This window comes from Diabrotica virgifera, chromosome 6 (assembly GCF_917563875.1).
Source record: "Diabrotica virgifera virgifera chromosome 6, PGI_DIABVI_V3a".
In the NCBI taxonomy this organism is placed as follows: domain Eukaryota; kingdom Metazoa; phylum Arthropoda; class Insecta; order Coleoptera; family Chrysomelidae; genus Diabrotica; species Diabrotica virgifera.
The window spans coordinates 4,200,070-4,218,742 of record NC_065448.1 but is presented as its reverse complement, the minus strand read 5'-3'; the positions used below and the strand labels follow the sequence as shown (position 1 = coordinate 4,218,742).

The following is an 18,673-nucleotide window of genomic DNA, read 5'->3' as shown; positions in this document are numbered from 1 at the left end:
CACATTAGCAAAATCTTGAAATAATATCACTTACTTCAATTTTTATTTCATGTTCAATACTTACTAGTGATAAATTTGTCAATCGACTTTGCGAAAATGTAATCTTAAATACCATCAAAACAAAAAAATTGGAATATCTCGGACATACTACACGTGGAGACATACTACACATTGCTGCGCAACCTGAGGGAATGGTACGGATGTAAATCAAATGAACTTTTCAGAGCAGCCGTCTCTAAAATCCGAATAGCTATTATGGTTGCCGACCTCCGTCGCGGAGAGGGCACTTAAAGAAGAAGAATTTAAAATATCCAAAGGCTTAGTATGTAGTAGAATCATCGATAAATATTGGTAATAATTCTATTTCATTAAAGAGCTCAAACCTATCTACGTCTGAAGAGTTAAGATGGCACAATTTATTTTCTAAATTAGAACAATATGCTCTTTTTGCATCTAACTCTAAATCTTTCCAGTGTTTTAATTTTTGAAGGAACGAAAAAGTGTCATAATTTTGCTGTAAAAGTTCGAAGCGTTCGTCAATCTTAGTAATTGCTGTATCTAATAGGTCTAAGTAAAAGTTTACTTTAAAATTTTTCGCGTCAGTTACTGATTCATCTTTCGCCTCATTTTTATTCAATTTCATATTTTATGTTGAAACAAAGTAAAGGACCCTCTCTTTGGCGCTTGGCGCCCCCAACATCCCGGCGCCCGTGTGCACCGCACACCCTGCACAATAGGTAAAGCCGCCTCTGCCTGATGTTAATCAATGGTTCGACGCTGTATTGTCGACATAGTCCTGGCTGACCTCATTGAGATGTCGCCCGTGTAGAGGTTTACCTATCCAGGTGCGCATTTTTTGTCCTTAACGCGGTTTGATCGGTGTTGTGTCATCTACTGCGCAAATCGCGTGATGTAGAGTAGATGTCTCAGCAGTATATTAATTATATTATATTATTTGACCCTTTACTCCTTCAGCTTTCGTTATCGTATTTGAGACATTCCCGCATTTATTTTTACTTTGACGAAGCACTGTAAGGTTAGTAATGAGTAACAAACTACAACATTATTTATAAGAGTATATTACAAATATGAATTATACTTAAAATATAATACAGTAGGAAAAATGAAAGAATACCCATGAACGAACATATAAAACACGCTGTATTTTCCTATCAACGTGTCACACAAAAAATTGGCCAGCGCAAGTACCTACATGTAATAATTATTGTTACATGTACTTGCACCAGAGGCGGCTCTAGCCCATGTAGCGCCCGTGTGCAGTCGATGCCCTGGCGCCCTTTGGTGGACGCGCAGTCAAAATGGAATAGTCGAATAGGTACCTATCTAGTACTAGTACATGGGGTATTAAAGGCATTAGGTACGCTTATAATGTAAACAAAAATCCAGATGCAAATATTGCAATTTACAGGTTGCAGAACAACCTACCCAAATCTGTTAAAAATATTTAATTAAAAATTAACTTTTATCTCTGAGGTAAGGTTAAAAATTTGTTGAGGAACTTGGAAAGGTTTGAGTCCACGAGTAAATAGTACTTTTAGGAAGGAATTGGTTAAATGAATAAAAAAGAACAACGCTGTGAATATTTCAAAAAAAAATTATTAACGAATTATTACAGGATGCACATACTACAACATATAATTATAAAAAAGATACTTTTCGTGCTTTTGCATTAGCAGAATCTTGAATAATATAATTTACTTCAATTTTTATTTCATGTTCAATACTTACTAGTGATAAAGGGCCTAGCCGGGTAAGATGATGAAAAGTGCACCTAACCCGATGCGAATTCCATACAGGTCACCGTTTAGCATCTATACTGAAACTAACTTTCTGAAATTTTTAGCCCCTAGGTGGTCATGTGACCCACCTAGAGCCTAATTAGGGTTTTTATGATTTTATTTTTTATCTCAGCCGCATCGAGAACTAGCGAAAAACTTTAAATAAAAAAGTTGTAAGCTTTAAAAAGTTCTGTCAGAAATTTTTTTTTTATTTTTGGCGGAAATTTAAATTTTAGATCGATTTTAAAATTTTAAATGAGTATAAAACAATAACTAAGACATTCGTTTTCACGAAAAAAATACATAACGTGTATTTTTGCATAATATTTCACCCTGAATTTTTTCAAATTTTTAAAATTGGTGCAACGCTCCTTTAAAAATAAAAAACCGCATTTTTTCGGTTTTTTTTTTGGTTTTTTGATACAATTTTATACATGTTTTTCAAAAAAGGTAACACCGTCACTAGAATAGGTAAAAGACTGAAAAATAATTGGGGTTTGCTTAATAAAAATTTTTTGTAATGCCATCCGTTTTCAAAATACAGGGCGTTGAAGAAAACAAAATTTTACACATTTTTTATGATTTTGCCGAAACTACTGGCAACATTGTAATACAATTTGGCGAGTTTTAAGAGGTAGTTGTGGTGCATTATTTGACATACAATTAAGAATTTTATATTTATCATTGGCGCGCATAGGGGTAATGGTCTGAACTTTTTAAAGAAAAAAGATAGTACGCCACTGACATATTTCAAATTAACAATCGTTTTTGAATTCCTCGTTCAATTTGTGATACAAAATCTATCTTCCTATTTTTTCATACCAATTTTATTAAAAAATAAAACATCTTAACCCTTACAAAGTATTCGAACTTATATGAAATAAAATACTACTATTAGTAGTTTCTGCATCTACAGAAACTCGTACATCCATTATAAAAACTAATTCGAATACTTTGTAAGGGTTAAGATGTTTATTTATGAATAAAAATGGCGCGTCGTATGAAAAGATAGATTTTTTGTCATAAATTGAACGAGGAATTCAAAAATGATTGTTAATTTGAAATATGTCAGTGGCGTACTATCTTTTTTTCTTTGAAAAGTTCAGACCATTACCCCTAAGCGCGCCAATGATGAATATCAAATCCTTAATTGTATGTCAAAATATGCACAATAACTACCTCTCAAAAACCCGCCAAGTTTTATTACAATGTTGCCAGTAGTTTCGGCAAAATCGTAAAAAATGTGTAAAATTTTGTTTTCTTCAACGCCCTGTATCTTGAAAATGGATGGCGTTACAAAAATTTCTTATTAAGCTAACTCCAATTATTTTTCAGTTTTTTACCTACTCCAGTGACGGTGTTACCTTTTTTGAAAAACATGTATAAAATTGTATCAAAAAACGAAAAAAAAACCGAAAAAATGCGGTTTTTTATTTTTAAAGGTGCGTTTCACCAATTTTAAACATTTGAAAAAATTCAGGGTGAAACATTATGCAAAAATACACGTTATATATATTTTTTTCGTGAAAATGAATGTCATAGTTATTTTTTTATACTCATTTAAAATTTTAAAATCGTTCTAAAATTTAAATTTCCCGCCAAAAATTAAAAAAAAAATTTCGGACAGAACTTTTTAAAGCTTACAACTTTCTTATTTAAAGTTTTTGGCTAGTTCTCGATGCGGCTGAGATAAAAAATAAAAACATAAAAACCCAAATTAGGCTCTAGGTGGGTCACATGACTACCTAGGGGGCTAAAAATTTCAGAAAGTTAGTTTCACTATATATGCTAAACGGTGACCTATATGGAATTCGAATCGAGTTGGGGGCACTTTTCATCATTTTACCCGGCTAGGCCCTTTGTCAATCAACTTTGCGACAATTACCTTAGAAAATTTTGAATATCATCTTTCACTGTGCGCTACTGTCACTGGCAATGTGAGGTAAATTCTAAGAGCAGTGAACAAATTTGAGAAGAGTGAAAGTAATTTATTTGTATACAAGTAATTTAAAATATCCAAAGGTGTAGTAGAATCAAATGTAATTTTTCATTAATCGTTTTAAAGCATATTTTATGTTGAAGAACAAAGTAAAGGACCTGCTCTTTGGCGCTTGGCGCCCCCAACATCCCGGCGCCCGTGTGCACAGCACACCCTGCACAATAGGTAAAGCCACCCCTGACTTGCACTGGGCAATTTTCTTTGTGACACGGTGACAGGAAAATATAGCGTGTTTTATATGTTCGTTCATGGGTATTCTTTCATTTTTCCGACTGTAGTTTATTTTGTACTAACTAAGATTACCACTGCATGAACATTCAACGTTAGTTTCTTCTGAATGGATACGCTGGTTGTTCTGCTAACCTACAAAAGAGAATTGTGAAAAATTAGTTTTATTTAATGCCTCCAAAACTATGAAAATTGGAACCGGAGTGGCATAAGAAAATATTTTCAGAAGCAGATGTAACGCTAATTTTATCAGTGAGACTTTCAGCCCTGTGCATCAACCTGATCATTCTACATATGAGTCATTATCATTGAGCTTTCCATATGTCTCTGTCACATATTGTAAAAATAATTGACTCAAGCTCAACGTAACACAAACACATTTTATGCGTTTCTTACCAAAAACCTAACTCCAAATTCTGATTTTTATTTACATGTGGATGGCAAATCAGTAGAAAGTTATACTACAATGAAATTTTTGGGGGTAACCCTAGATCTTACATAGACCCTCAGATACAACCCTCAGATTACAACCTCTAGATCTTACTAGACCCCTAGAATAGAACTTACATGGGAAACTCACGTGAATCATGTACCAGCAAAGTTAAGTACATGTAGCTATATAATGCGTAATTTAAGAGAAACTGTCTCATTTGATATATTGCGAATGATTTACTTTAGTTTAGCCCAGTCTGAACTTCAGTATGGCTTAATATTTTGGGGTTTCTCATCTCATTTTGAACAGGTATTTATAGCTCAAAAGAAAGTTTTAAGAAGTATGTATGGCGTTCCATTTTCGGATAGTTGCAAGCCACTATTTAAGAAGTCTAATATTTTAACACTACCTAGCCTTTTAATTTTCCAATTAATATTGCACATTGAGGAAAACAAGCTTAAGTGTGAGAGAAATGAGGGCATTCACTCACATTATACTAGAGGAAAATCAAATTTTCGACAACCTTTCTCTAGATTAGGTGTATCCCAACATGCACCTGAATATATTGGAATAAAATGTTACAACAAAATAGTCAATATATTAACTCTCAGTAATTCTTCACATAAAGGTTTTCGCCAAACTGTGTATTCATTTTTAATGGACAACACATTCTACAGTATTGATGGATTTTTAAATTTTTAACATTTTTGAAACAACAATTCTAAATTTTTATTTGTAACTTTTATTTCTTATTTATATTATTGTAATCACTGTTTTATTTTAATCATATGTACTTTTACTATATATTGTACTCTATTGTACTAAAATTTTGACTAGTCCGATAAGATTTATACATTTTTTTGTAAGAATTGTGCAAACTTTGTGGATGAAGAAATTCTATCTATTCTATATGCTTTTACAAAAAAAAAATCAATCAACAAAAGTTATATTACTTACCCTGGTAGTATTTTCCAATCTCCCATACGGGCGTCTTCTCCAACTTCTAGCCCTCTAAGTTGTTTCATATCTTCATCATCTAACTTAAATTTGAAAATATCAAAATTGCTTTTTAATCGTTCAGGATTGACGCTTTTTGGAATAACAATGATATTTTGCTGCAACAGGAACCGTAAAGCAACTTGGGCGCTGGTTTTGTTGTGTTTCTTGGCTATATTCAAGATAACAGGGTTAGCTAATACATTGACCAAAGTTTTCTCCCTAGAATTATACAAAATTATGAAAAATATATAACATGACTCTTAAAAACTGTTTAGTAAATGTTAGGTATTAATCGGCTTCTTGTTGTCTTTATCTTCTTTAAATGTTAACTCTCTCCAAAGGCTCGAATGCGTTGGTGCAAAGTGCTGTTTGTGTAAGTGTAAGCGCTGTTTCACACTATAAGAATTTAAACGTGCTTAATAACATTAATTGAAGCGAGACCTGTTCTTTGGGACAAAACAATAGAAATATATAAAGATAGAAACTTGACGAGAAATGCTTGGAATGGTGTATCCCGTGCACTTAACATTGAATTTGATAAATTAGGTGATAAAGAAAAAACACATTTGGTAAGTACAGCAAAATTAATTATATGTTACTGATAACAACAGTAATTAAAACGGCTAATTATATTATAATAAACGTTATTTTACATAGTTGCAATGAACGTTCAGTATAGAGGGTGTTCCATCAACATGTGTGAATATAAAAATATATAAATCGTATCTTTTTGCGTTCATAGGATGTACCCAATGAATTCGGTTCCTCTTATTTCTCTTTCTTCGACGATAAAGTAACCACAACGCTATAATTTGATTTCGCTCCATATAATATAACTATATCTTTTATTCTACGAAATCATATTTAGTTTTATAGGGTAAACGACTCGGTGAAGACTGGAGTAGGGCGGCCGTCACGTCTTGTGTGAAATTATCTAAAAACAACATTTAAAACGAGGGGAACAACATTTAAAATCGAGTGGATGACGGAGGGTCTTTTAAATTCTGTACATAAAAAACATAGATTGCAATGTTGTTCTGAAGCTATTTCCTTGTGGAATTTTTGTAATAAACTATTTTAAATGGGAAATAAGCCATAATTTAATTTAAAAAAAATGATTTTATTAACGTTTCGACGCCCAAATCGGATGCCGAAACGTTAATAAAATCATTTTTTTAGTTAAATTGTGGCTTATTTCCCATTTATAATAGTTTATTACATAGATTTTATGAGCTTATTAAATGAGCTAATCCAAGATTCCACAAATAACTTAGTAGAACAACGATTATAAAAACAAATTAAGACTTTTAATTAAAAACATTATTTATTTAATTTAAAACAAGAAATAATAACTGACAAAATAGAAATTGCAAATGAATTAAATACGCATTACAGTACAGGGTGTCCAGAAACTCTACCGACAAACGAAGACGGGATATTCCTCAGATAATTTTAAGACAATTTAACCCAATTCACCTAGTCCGAAAATGCTTCCTAAGGGAGCTAGAGCTCTTTGAAGATGGCGTCATGTAATTAGTTTTTCTTAAATACCTCCAGAACGGTTCTATTTAGAAAAACGAAAATTGGTATACATATTTACTTTCCAGAAATGAATCGATTCCATCCATTGCGAATTTCTAGTACAGGTCATAGGCGTCCGTTTTGGGTAGGGCAACGGTTATTTTATCGCCCAACTTTTTTGTCTTTAATTTTTAAGCATTTTTGACTCTGAATTATTAAATTGTGAGTTATTCTAGTACTAAAAGGTACTCTTAGTTTAAGTCGATAGAATACACCGTTTTCTAGAAAAATCGATTTGAAAATTTTTCGTTCCTTGAATTAAAAAAAAAAGATTAAAAAAAAACTATTTAGAAAGATGAAAACTGGTACATTTATTTATATTCCAGAGATTAATCGATTTCATTAGTGGCTAATTTCTAGTATCGGTCATAGGCGTCCGTTTTGGGTAGGTCAACAGTTATTTTATAGCATAATTTTATTGTCTTTAATTTTTAAGTATTTTTGACACTAGATTATTCAATTATGAGATATTCGAGTACTAAAAGTTACTCTTGCTTTAAGTTGGTAAAATACATCGGTTTTTTTAAATTTTTTTTATCTTTTTTTTTTCAAATTCCCAAAACTAAAAACTTTCAAATCGATTTTTCTAGAAAACAGTGTATCCTACCGACTTAAAGTAAGACTACCTTTTAGTACTAGAATACCTCACAATTTAATAATCCAGTATCAAAAATGCCTAAAACTTGAAGACAAAAAAGTTATGCGATAAAATAACCGTTGCCCTACCCAAAACGGACGCCTATGACCGGTACTAGAAATTCGTAATGGGTGGAATCGATTTAGTTCAGGAAAGTAAATACGTGTACAAATTTTCGTTTTTCTAAATAAAAGCGTTCTGGAGGTATTTAAGAAAAACTAATTACATGGCGCCATCTTTAAAGAGCTCTAGCTCCCTTAGGAAGCATTTTCGGACTAGGTGAATTGGGTTAAATTGTCTTAAAATTATCTGAGGAATCTACCGTCTTCGTTTGTCGGTAGAGCTTCTGGACACCCTATTAGGACAAAAGTATGGACAAAAAATACCATTTGTAATAATACATCGTAATGATACATATCAGACATCGTATCATGTACCTAACTCAGCCACAAAGTGTAAGTAAAACTAATATACCAAACAACACAGCAAAATATCTTCGTGCGACTCAATTCTTATTGTGTGAAAAGGACAAGTGCGTCAAAACTACCGCAGAAGGAATCCCTCGCACGTTCAAAATTCGTATAATGTGAAACAGCCCTAAACATCCATTTAAAATGCATTGTGCACGAAATCAATGGTTTTGGTTTTAGAATAGAATTGAAATATGCTTTATTGTCATTGTGGTAGAGAAACCCAAGGGGGATTTTTGCAGTTACTCGAGCGCGACAGATGATGACATGGGGAGAAACCATGTACCCTGAAAATGTACCCGTACCATATATTGGATCTTAATACAGGAGAGTTCATTAAGGGGGTCCGAAAAAATATCTATCTTTAGAAAAAGTCGAAATCGTCAGATTAAGATAAGGTAAGTTAAGTACATGCAGAACACAGTGTATATTTAAAAAATCTGACGATTTGAACGGGGCTAAGGAAATGGGTAAGTCACAAAGTTTCACAAGAAAAAAAGCGAATATTTCGAGAAATAAACGTCAGATCGAAAAAGTAAGAAATACGTGTTCAATATTTTTTAAAAATCTATCGAATGATACTAAACACGACCCCCACGGAGAATGGTGGGGGGTAAATTTAAAATTGTAAATAGGAACCACGCAATATTTCGTGAAATAAACATCAGATCGAAAAACTGAAAAATAAACGTATTCAATAATTTTGAACAATCTATCCAATGACACCAAACACAACCCCCCACGGAGGTGGGGTGGGGGGTTACTTTAAAATATTAAATAGGCGCCCCCCATTTTTATTTGCAGATTTGGATTCCTTATGTAAAAATAAGTAACAATAGGTCTCCATAACGCACGAGTAACTGCAAATTTAGCATACTTTCCTCCCCTACTATTGAAAATTGTACAATTTTATCGATAAAGCTTACAAAGAGTCATAAATCAAAACAATACCAAAAACAATTCCCTAAATTACATAAATCGTCAATATAAATTAAAAAAATAATGAAGCAAAACAAAAACAATCAATTGCACAATTTAAATAAATTGCAAATTGCATAATCTACCTTAGTAACTAATTTTGCGACATTGTCAGATAAGATCCTCGAATAGTTGTTTAATAGTAGTTGCCATGTTACGTTGGTGCTACGTTGGTAGATTGCCATGATAATCTTGCAGGGTTGGAATGTCGAGTTGAAACACTGACTCTAACTTTATAACTTTATTTACGGTTTACAACCTCAATCAACATAAGGTTACTGTTGTTTTGCGGGGTGGTCCTTCAGGACACCCTTCTCGTAGAACGGCTCACTAGCATAGTAACGACAACAATACTATATTGGTAATGATAATCCCTCTGTGGGCTATTTATATCTCCTTATAATTTGGACTTTCAAAAGTAAACTATACGTGAGCCTCTACGAGGTTACATAAACAAAACTGCGTTAATCAACCTTCGTTTTGTTTGCATATTTAGAAAAAATATCTTTTGTAACAACCTAAATTACTTAAAATTATATACATTTTTTGATACATATTATATTATACGGTAAGGGGTTTTCCCTTACTGTACACCTCCCATTGGGGAAAAAATGAAAGCAATGGAAAACAGTTAATAAATTTACAGTTAGTTACTGTAAATTTACATTAACAGTTAGTTAATAAATTTTATTAATATATTTTTAAAAAAATATGAGTATTAAAAGTGACGTGGAAGATATGACACTACATGCACAATTCAGTGAAATTATACACAATGTAGGTATAGTGTTTTATGCAGGAGGAAATGTAAGGAAATTTTACTGTGAAACAGGCAACAAATAAGAAACTGAAAAACTTTTAAAACCCGATGGATCTGACAACGTCGCGTAACCAAAGTTTTCGATCGGTCTGACCTTGGCTTCTTTTTCTTCAGATGCAAATCCACTAATGGATGTAAGCGATTTTCCATTAACTCTGTGTTTCTTTCAATGTGTGTCAGAGATTGTATATCGTTAATTCCTGTCCATTGCCCATCATATTTCCTAGCCAGGACATTTTCTTGCGTCCTATTCCTCTCTTGCCTTCAATTTTACCCTCGATTATAAGTTGAAAGAACTGGTAATTGTTGTGTCGCATGATGTCACCCAGATATGCCGTTTTCCTTTTCATGATGGTTTCGAAAAGTTGGCGTTCTTGGTTGATTCTCTTAAGGACATCTACATTTGTGACTTTCTCCGTCCATGGTATCTTTAGGATACGGCGATAAAGCCACATTTCGAAGGCTTCTAATCTGTTTATATCCCTCGTTTTGAGTTTCCATCCCTCTATGCCATATAGCAGCATCGACCACGCGTAGCATTTAGTAAACTTTAATCTCAGTGTAAGATCGAACTCTGAACAGGTCAGTACCTTCCTGAATTTTACGAAAGCTTGTCGAGCTTGCCCAATGCGACATTTTACTTCCCTGTCCGATGCCCAGTCTTCAAAAAGCCTCGTTCCTAGGTATTTGAATTTGCTCACTCGTTCATTGGACTTGCTATTCAGTGCTATGGTGGAGTTTTCAATTTTCTGAAGATGATCACGTATTTGGTCTTTTTGGTGTTAATGTTTAATCCCATACGCTTACTGTATTATAGTGACCAGTTGTTGAAGATCGACTATGTTGTCACAAATTAAGACACCATCATTAGCATATCGTATGTTGTTGATCAATACTCCATTCACTTTGATTCCCATCTCTGCATTTTCCTTCTTCTTCAAGAGCCCTGTCCGTTGCGAGCGTTGGCTGCATCTTCCAGACTCTTGAAATATGGCTTTCGAATCACTGGCGAAGCGTCCATGTAACCACTGTTACCATTGGTAACAGTTAAACATCTTGCAAATAAATATTTTATGACGATGAATAATTCTATTTACCAATATTTTTACCAATAGAAATATATATTATGTGGTAATATAACCTAACTCAATAAATAGCCAACTATTCGTAGACACGAAAATATTGGCGAGTTTATGTGACTCAGTTGCACTTTATTATACTCTGTTACCAGTCTCATTTCTGGTTACAATGGTTATACATATACCCACGCTGGCGCTCGGGACTGGCTAGTGACTGAACATTTTGGAGAAGCGACGGCATAAGCGCGCTGTGTATCAGTAGCGCTGTTACCACATTTAAAATTGGTGACAGTACCTATAAAAAGTGTGCGTGCAGTTAACCACGGATGAGTGTCGCTTCTTAATCGATCAACTACTTGAAAAGTAATTCTCCTTGTATAATTTTGAAGAAAAAAATGAGATTAAAAATGAAAGACCTATTTTAAACAATTTAAAAAAGGAATCAATAAAAGTAGTTCGATATTTTAAATTTAGTTGGTACAGTGAAAATCCTTGGTTATATTATGGTTGCAAAAAAAATATACTGTATTGTTGGCCATGTCTTCTGGTTTCTACAGAAAAATGGGTGGACCAGGTTCACGATTTAAATAGTGTTAGATTTTTAAAAAGGAGACATGAAATTTCTCCGTTACCTACATGTAAGATGTATACCCAATTTAATTCAGTTTGGCAAAACAAAAATCAAAAGTTCTCTTAACCAAGCTTTTAAAGCAAATATTGCTAAACATAATGAGTTTGTTAAAAAAAAATAGATAGGTATATCCTTAGCACACTTATAATAGATACTTTATGTTTTTAAGCCAAACAAGAACTAGCGTTTCGTGGTCATTTTGAGTGCGACTACTCTGACAATCGAGGCAATTACAGGGAATTGTTAACATTAATTGCCAAAAAAGATCAAAAATTTTGTCAACATCTAGAAACATCTGTTTTTTCGAGAGTTTCAAGTGATATAAAAAATTATATTATTGAAGCTACACTCACCGGCACAAAATTCCGCCACCCAAAATTTTTGATTAAGTTTGACAATTTATAACTTTATTATTTGTGCTTCGATTTTCAAGATTCTTGCACCAGTCAGTTTGTAGGTACATGTATTCATATTGTTTGGTATTATTCCGGTAACAAAAAATTTTGCTTGCATGGCCCTGGTAGAGGAATATCGGGCTATTCCCCAGGCAAGGAAAACACATCTTTATTAGATGCTGAACAGATTGCTAGCAGTCGTTGCTGCAAGAGGTGGACATAACCGCTATTGAATTGTTTTGTTTTGTTGTTAAATTTGTTTTGTTTTGTTAATTTTAGTGCGTTTGATATTTTTAATTAAATAAACCTTCAAAGCAGTGTTTTTATTTACAGCTCTTACAAGAAAAGAGATATTCAGATAATTCAAAAAACAAGACCTTAGTGATACCTCCAGGATAATACAGAAGGAGTATGAAACAAAATCAGCCCTCCAACTTTTCCACAGAATTTTTTAAAGTTAGGAGAAAAAACAACGTTTACATTCACCCCCGTATAATGCCATCTAAGCAAAAATTTTTTTGTTACTGGAATAATAGCAATTGACATCACTACATGTACCTACAAACTCGTGCAAAAATCTTGAAAATCGAAGTACAAATAATAAAGTTATAGATTGTCAAAAATTAATCAAAAATTTTGGGTGGCAGAATTTTGTGCCGGTGAGTGTATATATACATTTAGCCATATCTTCATTTTTTTAAATAAGATTTTTTGCATCTGCTTTTGGTAACACTTCAGACAAAGTCACGCGTCGCCACTGTTTCGAATAAATGTTAAATAAAAGAGGGGAAGCACACATCCCTGTCGAACACCCCTTCTTATATGCATGGGTTTGGATATAGAATTGTCTATTTTTGTCTGATATTGGCGGTTTCAGATATTTTTGCCGACCTGTACTATACTGTCAAAATTATTATGATTATTATAAATATGGAATATGACTTACTTTATACCCAATTTCTTCAAAAATATATTCATACCAGGAGTCCCAAGTGGTGAATATGCTGTTACAGAAATACCACTTTTCTGACAAAACTGTACCAGTTCTGGTTGTTGCAAAAAAACATGTAATTCGACTTGGTTATTGGCTGGTTTAATTTTACAGTTCTTCAAAATGTTTTCGATTTGGCTAACTGTGAAATTGGATAAACCAATAGTTTTCGTTCTGCCAGCTTCGACTTGTTTCTCCATACTCTGAAATAACATCAATATTGGTGATTATTGGACAGTAAGGTTATAAACCTTTATATTTTAATATATATTATATTGTAATATGGTATACCTATAATGATTAAACCATATGTTTATCTAAAAGTAGGTCTCACTACGAGGTGTTGCATTGCTATGTATAAAGAACGGTGGCTAGTAGTTTGTTTATGTATACGACCTTGTAGTAGAAAGTGTAAATCACGTTGATATAAAGTTCAATATGGAGAAAAGATATAAAAGACTAGAAGGTTTTAAGAAGGAAATTATTATTATTATTCGAAATGTGTACCTTTTCGGCATAACGCGAGCCAACCTCGGTAGACCAAAATCATGTATGTGTATTTTCGAAATAAAAAGATAGGGAAGAATCTGTGTTTTTCCTGAGTTCGAGAGTTGGCTCTTTCCATCCCTTAAGGTCCAATGGTGACATCTCACGTATATGGAATAGGTTTCTGGAGACAAATTCGATCCAGAATTTTGCTCGCTGTGGTAGATTCTGAGTGACCAATGAGCAACATAATAGATTTATAAGAATTCCCATTCGGTGAAATTCTTCTATGTGTTTACCGACCCTCCAAAGAGACTTCTGGCATGCTACAGGAGTCAGAGTATCGTTAAAAATAGAAGGATTTTAAAATCAGGTTTTAGGAGTCGTCGACCAATACGAGTTCCTTAGCTACAACCTAGACATGTTTTACACAGCGGCTCCAGTGGGCTCAAGAACACATACAGCTCTATTAACAGTTTTGGAATTTTGTGGTTTTTGCAGACGAGACCTTAGTCTGTTGAAATACTGATAGCCAGCGTGGTGGTGGTAGTGTTATGTTTTAGGTAGGTATTATGGCAGGTATTATGATGCATGGAATTGATGGTTATTGACAGGACTCTAACAGGGCAACGGTACGTTACACGGATTTTATGAGACACAAGTTATTCGCCGTTTGAAGAGGCTGCAATGTCTCCAGACATGAACCCCAATGAACATGCATGGAATGTTCTCTCCAAAGCTGCTCATGCCTGAAGGAGTCCTAGTAGAACCCATTATAAACTTACAATTGCCTGTAGTCAAAATAGTATCGTACAAAATAGTACAATAGTACAAAATACTAAAACGAGTCTTATCATAACAAAGCTAGACCGCATACTCACCTTCCATATTCCTAAATGGTCTTCCTTTTCAAATACTATGCTTCCTTCAGTTTCTGCAAGACCAACTGGAAAGTGGATCAAATACAAATCTACATAGTCTAATCTTAGTTTTTTCAAAGACTCAGTTAAATATTTTTCAACTCGATCACGATGGATTCCACGGGTTGGAAGTTTAGTCACAATAAAAAGATCTTCTCTTTTTAATTTACCAGCGGAGATCCATTGGTTTAAAACTTTGCCGATTATGTGTTCGTTTTCGTATGCAGCTGCTGTGTCAATATGACGATAACCGATCTCCAATGCAGCGTTCAAAGCTTTCTCCAATTCTTCTTCATCGGTAGCCTAAAAGTTGTATAATTAGTTTACTGCATTCACTTTTTTATGAGTCACCACAATTACCGGGTAAATATTTTTATTTCTTTTCAACATGTATCTCTAAGCCATAAATTACACACCTGTAATTTTCACTGTCCTATTTTTACTAAAAGATCGATTATAAAAATGTTTTATTGATTAAATGTACAAACTAGAAGGCAATAAAGAAGTCAGTCCAAAAGATTAGAGTCTCTAGTCCCAATTTGAGATGGTAATATCACGCTTTCTCTACATATAACTCTTACGTCCTCAAATAGGACAATATTTCGACACTCTCTACTTAGAACTCTGACAATAAACACATAGCGCTACATTATTTCGCTTTACCATGAATTATCGTATAAGACATAGGAAAGTGCATAGATACAAAAAAGGAGACAAAATCAGCTACAAAAACTACAGAGGCATGTCCTTTCTCTGTGAGCTATAAGCTGTTTACGTGGAATAATATAAAAAGGAGATTGAGTCACTTCACAGAGTAAATCATAGGAGCATACCAGGCAGGATTCAGATCAAGACGATCTACTATTGACCAGCTATTCAACGTAAAAAAATATTAGCTAAAGCCTGAGTACATTAGATACACAGTATAAGTTTTCAATTAGATATACGGACTTAAAATGGCAACCCTGCCGGCTCCCCACATACTTTCAATAAGCTATGTATGCCTTATTATTATAATTTATTGATACGTAAACATTAACAGTGTAGGCGGCAGAGTAAAGTCATAGAGTATCAATTTCATCTGCAAAATAGAGGTGACTATTTCGGTTAGTTTTTGAATATTCTTGGACAATCACTTATTAATTGCTTAAATTATTCATTAATTAAATTAGGTAATAGGATTATTTTTAATTAACTATGTATTTAGTGATTACAATAATTTATATAGTATGCAATAAATACTAATAATCGAGAAAAGAGAAAAATTGATAAAGTGATTTTAATAACATACCTACTGTTACTATGGAAACGAGTAGATAAATTTTGAACATATTTAACAATTAAAATACAATTTGAAATGTTGGTTGTTCTGAAGTTATTTCCTTGTGGCATTTTTATAATCAACTATTCTAAATGGGAATTTGAAAATTATTTTATTAAAATTATTTTTTTAGTTAAATTGTAGCTTATTTCCCATTTAGAATATGTAGTTGATTTTAAATGTTTGGTTGGTGTAAATCTTTAAAAGAAATTTAAGTAGCCCCTTTATAGATAACCACTTGCCGCCATTTTACAATAGTATTACGTTACGTACTTATTGTAAATTAGTTATTTCAGAACTTAAAGTACTTATTTTTTTGAATCTGTCGATGGACGAATACGCAATGTTGCCGATTTTATCGATTCTTTCGCTGTGGTATATCTAATTAAAAAGTGAACGCTATCTATTTACCAAATATAATAAGTTTGTTATAACGGAGGTAAACGTGTTAAACGGTAAATCTTAGATTTCAATAATTTGAAAAGCTAGCGCGTGAAATCTACAGTCCACAGTGGGAAGACATAAATTTAACACCTTGGCTACCGTGTGAGATGCCGGCATCTCACACAAAATATGACTGTAGTACCGTGTGAGACGCAGGCTTTCATGGCGCCTGCAGCACCAAATGGCACAAAATGTTTGGTACAAAATTACAAGTTATTAGTTTAAATGGTCGGTAGCCAAGGGGTTTTAAAACGGAGTACCCATACTTAAATATTATCTAAATCTTCATTTTTAACTTACTTGCCATGTACCTAGGCCCACCGTTGGCATATTAAGTGATCCACATGGTACAGTTTTTGCCATCTTCTTTTGTTGATACCGGCAAACCAAAAATGTCACTTGTATCAGAACGTCAAATACTAGTGAGATCTTGCCTTGAACTAGGAATACTACATTGGAACCAGTTTAAAGTGCTTTAAATAGTTGCCAAGTTCGTTCATTTTAAAAAATGTAGTGGGAAGAGATAAATTTAAGGTCAAATTAATAATATAATAATTAAAATTACTATCATGTTTATCAAACATAAATTAATATATTTCGAGTTGTTTGTTTACTTCTTTACTATTTCTATATTTACTTTTTATAGTAAATATAGGTACCTATCTAATTCCTGGCAATATATGTACAAGTCATTATACACACTTCAAAATAATCTAGGGAACAAAAATAAAATGAGAGATTACAGAAGGATTTCAAATGTGTCCCGAATATAAAATAATAGCTATTTGTATAACAAGGGAGGAAAGTGCTACCTACTTTTCCTCCCGAGAATGAAGTTTATCAATCAAGGGAGTAAGTAATCATTCAAGGGAGGAAAAGGCACTTTACTCCCATGTTATACATATGATTTTTCCACCTTCCTCAAATAACAAGTCATTTTTTCATTTTTAAATAATTCATTTATGTAACAAACTAACAAAATTTATTAGAGAACTAAAACTAACAAGTAGATGCAGTAGAACTGTCAACTGTTAAATAAGTCAAATTATTAATTAGTCCGTTCTTTAACGGTAAAATATTGCAAAACCTCTAAATTTTAAAGAACCGCTTGGATTAACATGAAATTTGGCATACACATAGTTAACAAGTCAAAGAAAAAAAGTGATATTGTGCCGATATGTGCTTTTGCCCTGGGGGTGGTTTTCACCCCCTCTTGGGGGTGAAAAAATATTCGTCCAAAGAAAGTCAGAAAATGGATAAACTGGCTAATTTTAAGTAACTTTTGTTCTATAGAGTTTTTTCACTAAGTTAATACTTTTCGAGTTATTTGGCAGTGAATATGTTCATTTTTTCAACAAAATATCCACGCTTTTAGACGGCTTTTCGCAAATAACTCAAATAGTAAGTATTTTGTCGAAAAAACATAATTAGCAAAAATATAGCCTCTAAAAATTTAAAAAAATGGTGTATATATCACGTCTCTACACCTAGTAGAAGCAGAGTTATAGCTAATGAAAAATAGGTTCATATTCGTTAAATTCCAAATGGAATAATTTAACGTGAAATAACCAAAAATGAAGCACATTTCGGGGAAAACTTATTACAACTTATTTAAAGTGTTTAAAAAAGGCTTCATTTTTGTGTTATAAAAAAAAGTTCTAGCATCAAAATTAAACAAGTTACGCTCAAAATAAAGTTAGTCCCTTTTGGGTTTGGTAAAAAATCGAGAAACTCACCCCCTAATTAATATCTTAAATGAACTTAATCGTTACGACTTCATAAGTTTCTTGACTCGTGTATATATTGTTTATATGATCTGTAAGTTTCATTGGTTTCCTTATTATTGAAAGGGGTGTAGTTAAAAGGGGTTGAACGAGTCACTGATCACGAATGTATGCAAATTTAGAAACACCAAATCTCAATCAATTTTTGTCTAACAAAAAAAAAACAAAAAAATACATGATATTCAGAAAAGCAAATGTGACTTTTTTTGTTTTTCGAGATATTTGGTATCTCTAACAATTTTTAAGTTATTTTGAAAAAAAGCATATTTTTCAAAATTTAAATTTTTAAAATTTTACTTTGAAACCAAATTTTTTTAAAAATAAGCACTTTAAATCGATGAAACTTACAGATCATATAAACACAACATAAATAAAATAAATTGTGGAGCGGTAATGATTAATTTCATTTAAGTTGCTAATTAGGAGGTGGTCTTCCCGATTTTTTTTTGCAAAAACAAAAGGGACCAACTTTATTTTGAGCGTAACTTGCTTAAATTTAATGCTACAAACTTTTTGTAAAAACAGAAATAAAGCTTTTTTTAAACGCTTTAAAAAAGTTATAATGGGATTTTCCCAAAAATTGCTTAATTTTTTGGATATTTCACGTCGAAGTATTCTATTTGAAATTTGGTGAATATGAATATAATTTTCATTGGCTATAACTCTGGTTCTACGAGA

The 18,673-nt window shown here is 32.8% G+C and overlaps 2 protein-coding genes across 2 annotated transcripts in view; both read right to left on the bottom strand.

The window, feature by feature from the left end:
- The window catches only part of LOC114327052 (1,5-anhydro-D-fructose reductase-like), a 57,959-nt gene that overhangs the window by 23,388 nt on the left and 15,898 nt on the right, over window positions 1–18,673 (bottom strand). The gene's annotated exons all lie outside the window — the stretch shown is intronic.
- LOC114327053 (1,5-anhydro-D-fructose reductase) lies at window positions 1,064–16,683 on the bottom strand. The gene is made up of 5 exons (XM_050654241.1): window positions 16,512–16,683; window positions 14,408–14,749; window positions 12,996–13,243; window positions 5,417–5,677; window positions 1,064–4,161 (listed from the first exon to the last, which is right to left on the bottom strand). The coding sequence occupies exons 1-5, from the start codon at window positions 16,572–16,574 to the stop codon at window positions 4,122–4,124; spliced, it is 954 nt and encodes a 317-aa protein (XP_050510198.1). The 5' UTR covers window positions 16,575–16,683; the 3' UTR covers window positions 1,064–4,121.